Source organism: Penaeus monodon, chromosome 10 (assembly GCF_015228065.2).
Source record: "Penaeus monodon isolate SGIC_2016 chromosome 10, NSTDA_Pmon_1, whole genome shotgun sequence".
In the NCBI taxonomy this organism is placed as follows: Eukaryota; Metazoa; Arthropoda; class Malacostraca; order Decapoda; family Penaeidae; genus Penaeus; species Penaeus monodon.
Window position 1 is genome coordinate 46895906 of NC_051395.1, and position 10651 is coordinate 46906556.

General features: G+C 34.3%; 1 protein-coding gene across 1 annotated transcript; it reads right to left on the reverse strand.

Annotated features, from left to right (window-relative positions):
* Positions 1-3406: 3406 nt before the first annotated feature.
* LOC119578086 (nucleoside diphosphate-linked moiety X motif 8-like) lies at positions 3407-5684 on the reverse strand. Its single transcript, XM_037925811.1, has 3 exons — positions 5607-5684; positions 4689-4897; positions 3407-4349 (listed from the first exon to the last, which is right to left on the reverse strand). The coding sequence occupies exons 2-3, from the start codon at positions 4818-4820 to the stop codon at positions 3576-3578; spliced, it is 906 nt and encodes a 301-aa protein (XP_037781739.1). The 5' UTR covers positions 4821-4897; positions 5607-5684; the 3' UTR covers positions 3407-3575.
* Positions 5685-10651: the final 4967 nt, after the last annotated feature.

A 10651-nucleotide genomic window follows, 5' to 3' on the forward strand; every position in this document is an offset into this window, starting at 1 on the left:
GGTTTCAAAAGAGGTATTACATCTGAAGACAAATATAATCATGAAAGGTAAAAATAATGAGAACAGATTGGTAACAAAATTAATTTTATTTACATTCTGCTGTTTGTTACATTTCTCACATGGAAGGATGCCCATCAGTAATCCAATATAACGTCTATATCAACAAATATACCAAAAAAATATACAACACATAAGTAATCCTTTTAGTAAGGCTGTAAATAACATAGATGAAATTAATGATGATTTCTAAGCTTTTGAAACATTTAAAGACAATTGCAAATCATTTCATATGAACTCATCGCGGAGTTACCTGGGTTAATTTTTTTACTCTATAATTACCAAATAAAAAAGATCATATCAGCTTAAACACATTTTTATTTTCAAGTATCATTGCCCTTCTTTTTTTCTTCTTTTACATTATTTTCTTGAATATTTTCCATCTCTGAATCTATCCTTTCCTTTGCTCGCACAATCTGAAGTGATGAAAAGAAGAGGTGAGTTGGAGCATTATTAGATAACACTGTCGTCCCAATACATTCCATATTTATATTTCCTTTTATAATAAGAGGTAATTTTGTACATTACTAGATAATATTGTTGTCCTACAACATCTCTTATCAATATTTTATATGAAATTAAGAGGTAATTCCATACATTCCCAGCTGACACTGTTGTCTTACAACATTCGTTATCAATCTTTTCTATGAAAATAAAGAGGGAAGTCTTAGATAAACCTGTTGTTATACAATTTTCATTATTAATATTTTCCACGAATTTAGAGCATAATGCTTAAAATGTAAAATTACATATTCGCCTATTTCATTCATATCACACTGTATTTATATAGTACCTATATAGTACTAATACAAAAAAAAAAGAAAAAAAATATATATTAACAAAAATTATACTTAATAAATTTACATAAAATACAAATAAAAATGGAAAAACAACTGCATATTTCATGTCCTTCCACTGAGAAAATACTTTGAGAACATTATGACATAAGTGCACAAGAGTAAAAAATATTTTTACTATCCTTCTGAGGTATGAAAAGAAAAAAATTATACTAATTTACAATGAAATCCGGTGTTTCAGACTAAAAGCAAATATCGTATTTTTTTCCACATGAACTGGAGGAGTTAAGAATTCATTTAGAATGAAGTTAACTTATATCTTGCACTCATAATCAAAAATGTAATAATTGAGCATATGATATATATATGGAAGCACAGGGTTTCAGTTCATTATGTAAGTAATGTGAATGTTATTTTTTTCTTCTTTTGTGTGTGTGTGTGTGTGTGTGTGTGTGTGTGTGTGTGTGTGTGTGTGTGTGTGTGTGTGTGTGTGTGTGTGTGTGTGTGTGTGTGTGCGCACACACACACACACACACACACACACACACACACACACACACACACACACACACACACACACACACACACACACACACACACACACACACACATATATATATGAGGGGTTTCAAAAAGTTTGTGGAAAAAGTCCATAACTAAAAATCGTATGGAAGGATTTTGATTTCAGTGCAACTGAGCATTCTTGTACCAACGTGTTATAACATGTTCAATCATGAACCCTTAAATGCAGGTATGTCAGAGGAGCTCTTTTTGCATCTTCAACCAATGGGAAATTTAGGATACAAAAAGAAGTCGGATGGAGCTAAATCAGGCAGTAAGGTGGATGTCAGACGATTTCCTATCAAAATTCTCCTAGTCCAGCTCTTGTCTGCCGAGAGCTGAGAGCGGGTGCATTGTCGTGGTGAAAGAGAATGCATTGATGCAGCTTTCCAGGGCATTTTTCTGAGATTTTCTTGGACAGTTTTCTCAAAACACATTCATGATAAGCAGATGTAATTGTTTTCTTGCTCTAAAAGAAGTGAACCAGCAAAATCTCCTCTGCATCCCAGAAGACAGTGGCCATGACCTTTCCTCTTGAATGCTTTTTCTGACTGGTCCACTTCCAACCCTGGGCAGCCACTGCTTTGACTGAATTTTGTCCTTGGGATCATACTGGTAGAACCAAGTTTCATCCCCTGTCACAATTCTCTGCAGAAAAGCTTCAGAGTCCTCATCCCACTTGTTCAAAATTTCCACTGAGAGATCTACCCTTGTTTGCTGCTTATCTAAGCACAACAGCCTAGTGAACTATCGAGCAGAAAGATTACTTAGTCCCAAACTCTCCATCAGAATTGTGTATGCAGAGCCAAAGAGATTTTGAGTGTGTCTGCTATTGATTCAGCTATTGATCCTTTTCAATCATGTTGTGAACAGCATCAATGTTTTCCTCCAAACTGACGTTGATGGCCTGCACTGTGGGGCTCATCATCAATTTAATTTCTTCCTCTTCTGAACCGACTTATGCATTTGTAGGTTGTTGATTTCTTTGAGGCATTGTCACCATGAAGTTTTTCCAGAGCATCAATGATTTGCCTATTATCCCAACTGAGTTTCAACATGAATTTAATGTTTGTCCTGGCCTTGATTTTGGTGGATCCCATAATGCTTGAATGGTGCCTGAACTCTAATTGGAGGCAATGCATTATTACCTGCATTTAAGGGTTGATATATGGAGACGATATAACACGTTGGTACAAGAATGTTCAGGTGCAATGAAATCAAAATTCTTCAATATGATTTTTAGTTATGGACCTTTTCCACAAACTTTTGATAGCCCCTTGTATATATACATTATTCACATACATAACCATATGATATAATATCATACACACATATGTGTATATAAACACACATATACATACATAAATACACATAATATATATACATAATACACATATATAAACACATACTTACATATATCAACATATATTTGTATATATGTGTATATAATGCATACATATATACATACATATATGTATATGTAGATAATAATATATGTAGTATGCATGTGGTGTGTAGTGTGTGTGTGTGTGGTGTGTGTGTAGTGTGTCCCTGTGTGTGTTTGTGTGTGTGTGTGTGTCCATGTGTGTGTGTAATTGTTTGTGCTGTGGTGTCGAACCATCTGCTGTGTGTGTGTGTGTGTGTGTGTGTGTGTGTGTGTGTTTATATTTATATCTATATCTATATTTATATTTATATTTATATTCATATGTATATTTACATTTATATTTATATTTATATTCATATGTATATTTATATTCATATTTATATTCAATTCAATTCAATTTCAAATTCAAATTCATATATTTATACATCTATAAATTTCTATATTTATATATCTATATCTATATTATATATATATATATATATATATATATATATATATATATAAATAGAAAGATAGGACTGACAGAACAGACAGAGATACACCATCTACAAGTAAGTTATATGTAGAGGAAATAATGCTAACACTGGTTGTGGTTATATATATATTTACATGAGTTCTTTCCATGATATCAAGATCAACTTTCACTCATTCTATAATCAGCACCTCGGATAAAATGTTTTTGTTTCTACCCATAATATACAAAGACACATTTAGCTATAGGAAATCAAACTTATAAAAATATAATACTCTATTCCAGTGCTAAGAGCAACTATTCATTCCATCAGCTGTGGCAGATGAACAAGCTTGTTCTTATAGAGCCCAGGAAGGAGTGATGAGAGAGCTATGTGCAAAATAATGGCAGTCAAACCCCAAACACGAGGCTCTGATCCCAGGAACACAGGAATGGTATAACCTCCTTTTATATCCCTCGAGCGGAACTGGCACTGCCTTGCGTTTTCGGGATCGCAAAGGTTTTTAAGCGTCACCGCAAACACAGACTCGACTTCATTCTCCGATATTGTGAATGAGCTGGAGTCAACCTCCCCAATGTAAGCCAGAACCCCCTTGACAGCAGTATTACGAGCCCTACTGGGTATGCTGGGCATCACTCCCCAGACATCAATACATGACCTTGATATGCCAATTTCTTCTTCTGTTTCCCTCAGAGCAGTATCTATGATGTCTTTATCATCGGGGTCTGCCATCCCCCCAGGAAAGCTCACTTCCCCACGGTGCTTACTTAGCTGAACAGACCTCACTGTAAAGAGTACAGCCAGCTCTCCCTCTACATGACAAAGAGGAATCAGGACAGAGGCAAATCTATTGGTTTCCCATTTCAACTTTTTTGGCTTCCTCATCTTCTCCATGTAAGAGACACAGCGATTACGGTTTTGCTCAGACAGCACATTATCCCATGTGAGGGGGACTGTGGCAAAGTGCCTTATGGACAGGGCTGGGCAGGTGCTTTGAGATAAAGGTACCCTTGCCCATATCCCAGGTGAGAACCTTGCTGCACTTAGGCTCCTCCATGCTCCTCCTCTGGGCATCTACGAGAAAAACTTTGTATCAGCTGAATCTCTGTCTTTTCTCTGCTGATGATGAGATTTGATACCTTATGGCTTTCTTATTGTTTTACTAGCATTTTTATGTTTTGACAACAGTGGAATTGTTCACATATAAATACAACAGAGCTACCATGTTGCACAAAGGTCAAATAAGATGAAAAAAGAAGAGAGAAAGACATTAAAAGGAAAAAAATAACAGAATAATGGCATACATATAAATGTTCTCTATTGCATGTATAAACTTAATTCCTCAATTTGGTATGAACCATCTTTTACTTTAGAACACTACAAACAAAAACTAAGAAAGTTTCCCCCACTCACCTTGCTTTGAATATAGAAGGACCCGCCTTTGCTTTTGTCGTTGATGTTAAACAGATACTCGTAGTTCTTCTGCACCTTTTCAAGGTCAAGTTCCTCAACATTCAGAATCTGCTTGGCCTCCTCTAGGCTCATCCCCAGCTTCTGGTTCGTTGCCGAATGCTTGGCACCTGCAGCTCCCCCTCCCGCTCTCTGCGCTGCTGCTTGACTGGCTGTCAGAGGATTTTAGGTTAAGGTTTGGGCAGAGGTGGTGAAGTGTTGAATGACAAGTGGAAGAGAATACATATGGAGAGAGGAAATACATATGAAGAGGAAGAAAGCGATCCATGGAGTAGAAAAAAAAGAGAGAGACAAAAAATAGATTATATTTAAACTGATATACAGAAGAAAATTATATTGAATGAAAAAAAAAATGGTAAGAAATATAACTAACAGAAAGCCAATATAGGAAATTATTAATTTTGATATCACACCCTAAGTACAACATCCATGATACAGGTAGACACATAACGCTGGTATTATCTACATGATGCAGACCAAACAGAAGTGATTTACAGACTATTTAACACTCGTAGCCTTATACATAATATAAAGCAAGACAGCAAGTCCCCAATTGCTGGAGAGGACATGAGGATACCTGGAACTAGTTAACTGTGAGTGATCACAACATCACTTTAAGCTGAAGGAAAAACAAGCACACAAAATAGACATCCACTTGTCTCCACACAGATTAACCTGTTTGAGCTGTTTCCCCTAACATCTCTGTGTTCCTATACATAGCTCCCATAATGAAACTTAGATTCTAATACAGATGTTAACGTGTGAAAGCATATGCAAATCTCGTGCTAAATATTCTAACGAATCCATTGAAAATGATACTCATGACAGTCTTGTTTATTTGTACTATGAGAAGTTTACTACCTGCAATCTCCTGGTGCAATAGCCTTGACGAACGCTCCTCCCAACTACCTGCTGCCACCAGACAACAATCAAATGTGCCAATATTGCCTTTAAGCCTGGAAAGCTAAAAGTATCTTTATATAAACAAAAATTATAAATGAACTTAAAGGAAATAATGGTTGCTAAAAATATGTAAAAAATAGAGATAATTACGATAATTATATCACTAACCTATATTAGCTAATTTATATATAATTTCAATCCATTATTACTTATTATATATATATAATATATATATATATCTATACATATAAATATTATATCTATAATATACATATATATATAATAATAATACTTCAATATATATATTTTTTTTTTTTTTTTTTTTTTGTTTTTTTTGTTTTTTGCTTACCAAAACCGTACTTGCATGTTACAATTCAATCCCTCCATGTCCTAAATACAGAGAGAAGGTAAAATGAATGAATTACTCTTGTCTCTTATCAAAAAAATCATAAACACTAGGAAAAAACAAATACTAACACTCACTGATATAAGAAAGATAGAATCCATGACCAGAAAAGAAAAAAAACAGGTCATGGGTGAGGTTATTCCCCTGGGGGTTAAGCTCGGGTACGAACGGATTTTCAGTTCACATTGCAATGTTTTGCGGAGTTATCTGAAGTGTCCCTAAGGTGCCGACTGGTGTAATTGAGAATTAATCTTAGAGGGATGCAGTTACTTTGTAAACAATACATTCACTTATTTCCTGAACTAACAACAGATAAATGCATATTACACTGTGTATATTAGGACATAAAAAATATTAATTCTAAGGTTGGATAGCAATGTGAAATAAGAAAAAAAAAAAAAAAAAAAAAAAAAAAAAAAAAAATTCTACTACACATACAAAATTTACATTTTTATCCACTACACACGGACATGGAAGAACATGACAAAAAAATTTATGACATGTAAAAATAACAGTTTGGACCTTTATTTTTTAAGCATTCATGATATGCATGAATAGTGCAAGAAGGTACATTAGAAAACATTTTTTTTATTTTTTAATTTTCCTACAAGAATTTATAGTTCACAAATGGATCACAATCAAGCATCGTACTTAGTGATATGCAAATCTAGTTTTTAGGAACGTTTTTCGACACATGATGTTTGCTGTCCATAGTAGTTGTCCCTACAGAACATATATCAAGGGATGTCTGACAAATAATTAAGGGTACAGCCCTGGCAAAATTGAGGCAAGACTTGTGGTCCTCATAGACTCACTGCTAATAACAATCAAGTGTTGAGAAGAGACGTCCCATTCTGACATGGTTAAACAGAATAAATAATGGGGAATCTTAAGTCTTTGGCAAGCTACACGTAAATGAAATCAGTGTTGTTTGGGTGAAAACACTCTCCAAAATTTACAGATAATCTAGGTTATGGTATTCTTGTACACACATCAAAATCAAAAAGATTCTATTCCCTTGGCCCACGCACAGTTTTTTAGTGATCAATGTCCGTAATATGCAACCAGTATAACAGTCAATCTGTATGCACATCAACAACAAGGACAGCAGACCAGACAGACAAGACAACGTCAGAATATCGGAGCGGTTCTCTATTGATGTAAGACACTTAGTAGAGACACTGCACGCAGACCTTGCGTCTATCTGCACTCTGGCAAGGTCAACAAAAATTTCGGAGTCTCTGTTGGTCAGGAAGGAATCTGATACAGGAGGTGAATAGCATGCTTTTGCGCAGAATTACCTTAAAAACAACCAACAAAAATAAAATCTTTTTCTTTGCGCTTTCCCCAACAAGACCATAGAATGAAGGGTTCTTACAAATTTTGAAATCCTCTAATAACAAATTTTATTGTACTTGTGGATGATGGCTGTCGTGCAAGACCTGACTGAAGTATGAAAATATGTTTAATCTTTCCAAATAATGAAAAAAAAGCATGAAAACTGCCGACACAAAACGCAAACTGTACTGATCCATGTAAATATTCACTGTCACTATAACTTACCGGACAAAATGCGTCAAAAAATACATGTCTGCTAAACGACAGGGCAACATATGGGGCGAATTTTATTTATAATCAACAAAAACACTACAAGAACACAAATGATTACATAACCTGAAAAAGGCCAAAAAACAAATATAAATATATTGCATCACTCTAAACTCCCACAAGATCTTAAAACAAAATGGACACCGTGAAACTAACATTATAAGTATTCAGTTACTTAAAATCTGGAGTCACCGTGATTCTCAGGAGCTCATGTTACATATATACAAACAAATAAATATGACTTTATATCCACAACAAGGATAATTTGCTCCGTCGCTGGCACACGTGTCTGCAGCACATTCGCACCACTTTTTTCTTTCCGACTTTGGTACTACTGAGGTTGGTGAAGATGGTGCTTTCATTCAAGTTTTTTCTTTTCTTCTTTATTTTCTTATTATGATTGTTTAATGACTGACGATTATTCTAATGATGGTATCTTTTTTGCTGTTCATGTTCTGATGAGAGTGAATGTGATGTATTTTCCTTTGTTTAAGATGTTGTTTGTGAAGTAATCGGCTTATTAGATGTAGATTTACTGGATATATTAATATTATTGTTTTCGTGAATCAAGCTGTATTAAATTAATTCGTGTTATCAGAAAGATTATGCAGCGGGGAAATTTCCGATATAAAGTTTAAACGGGAGCAAAAAGGTCGTATGCCCAAAACGCGAACGGACACACGAGACGAAAGACGGTAGCGTTAACATCGTTGTGCGAACTTCAGTATTTAGAGTCAAACGTATGTCTGTTAATCAACCAGTATACTATCACACAATTCAACTTGAATAGATCAGGTAAACATGTTTGGTTATATGCCTTCTCTTTTATCTAGAAAAATGTACATGGAAATCACTACGCAAAAGTGAATGATATAGCAATATATAATAATCATATATATATACTAATATATAAACTATAATATATATATATATATGAATACTATTCACTCTCTATATGCAGTACATAGTACCATATACATACACACACAATACACACACACACACAACACAACCAGAACACAACATAATACATGAATTAATATTAGATTAAAAACTGAGGAGAAGTCCTCCTCCTTTATATATACTATAATTATTATATATATATATAGTCTATAATATATAATATATATATCTACTATATATTAGATAGATAATATATATATATATAGTACATAAATACATACACTATATATATATATAATAGTATATCTATATAATATAACTATATATGTCATATATATATATATAATATATATACTTATATTATCTATATATAATATAAATAATACTAGGTTATATATATAATATATATACTATCATAAGATCTAAAATGTAAATAAAGATCAGAATAAGACGTCCAAATTTAACATAAGAATAAATACACAAATAGATAATATATATATATATTATATATATATAACTATATATATATATAACACAACCACACACCAACACACACACACACACACACACACACAACACACACACACCACACACACACACACATATATACTATATATATATATAGATATATATATATAATATATAATATATCTATATATATATATATATTTGTGTGTGTTGGATGTACCCCCTGTGTGTGTGTGTGTGTGGATGTTGTAACTGCTAATAGGTGATTGTGTGTGTGTGTGTGGTGTGAGTGTGGTGTAGGTGTGTGTTTGTGTGTGTTGGTGTGTTGGGTGTGTGTGTTGTGTGTGTTGTGCTAGATAAAGTGTGTGTGTAAGTGTGTGCTGTGTAGTGTGTGTGTGGTTGAAATACGTGTATAGTAGAGTGTGTGTAATCGTGAGTGTGTGTGTTGGTGTGGGTAGGCGTAAGTGTGTGGGTGTGTGTAAGTGGGTGACTAGCTGTGCTAGTGTGTGTGAATGTGGGTGTGGTGGTAGTGTGGTGTGTGTGTAATGTGTACAGTCTTCAGATAGTAATATACTTCAGTACACCCCCCCATGCTGGGTCCCACTTTTTACATCTCGGTGAACAACATCAATGTAAACATAGAGTAAAATATCATTTTATGAATGAGACGTGAAAACCCTATGCTGTTTGTAACAAAGACTGTGATCGTGTTAGAATAAAAAAAGGACCCCCAATAATGTATATCAGTATACGATTTGTATTGAAACGCGAAGATACAGGAGAACAGCCAATTTTAATCTTCGCATTTCTTCAAAACAGTAAATAAAAAAACATGTAATATTAGCCTCATTGACTCGTGTAGTGAGGATAGATATATATTTATAATGCGATTTCCTGGAATGGTTGTGTGTCGAGGTAAAGGCGCGGTAAGCAGTATGTCCCCCTTTCCATCAACACAACAATTTTCACTATTATAGCTGTCTTATTTCTGAAAACGTGAAAGCGCTTCATTCTTTAAACACTCGCATGGAATTGGCAGACTAAAACCAAAATCAAAAATCTTTGCAAAATCGCTGATACATATGTAAATGTTTCTCGGTGGACCGTAAAAAATAACTATTATACCATTTAGCAAGCAGGTTATCGAAACTAATGAAGTGACATTTATTAATTTACTTTTCCATTTTAGAGGTTTCTTTCGACACCAAATCATGATTAGTGTAGAACAGAAAACCATGCATATATTTTTCTTCATACTAGAAACATATTTGGGCGCAAAACCAGCAGTATAGGGTATACAAGAATATATAGATTTTTCCTTTGTGTGTGTTTTACTGCTGTGTGTGTGTGTGTGTGGCTAAAACTGAATCAATCGTGTGTGTGATGTGTGTGCGTGTGTTAGTGTAGTGTGTGTGTGTGTGTGTGATGTGTACAGTGTGTGTGGGTGTGAATGTGTGTGTGTGTGTGTGCCTGTGTGACAAATTTGTGTGTGTGTGTGTGTGTTTGTGTATGTGTGTGTGTGTATGTGTCTGTGTGTTTACTTCTTGCAATTCGGGGAACTACTAGGTGGTTGGTTCCAAGGAAGGTTAATATCAAAAGTCTGAGAACTATATTCCCT

Bases quoted from the DNA above. Each gene is read 5' to 3' on its own strand.
- LOC119578086 (XM_037925811.1), bottom strand. From the start codon at position 4,820: ATGAGCCTAGAGGAGGCCAAGCAGATTCTGAATGTTGAGGAACTTGAC. The intron at 4,350-4,688 runs GTGAGTGGGGGA...TTTTTCTCGTAG, and splicing joins CCTTCTATATTCAAAGCAAG to ATGCCCAGAGGAGGAGCATG.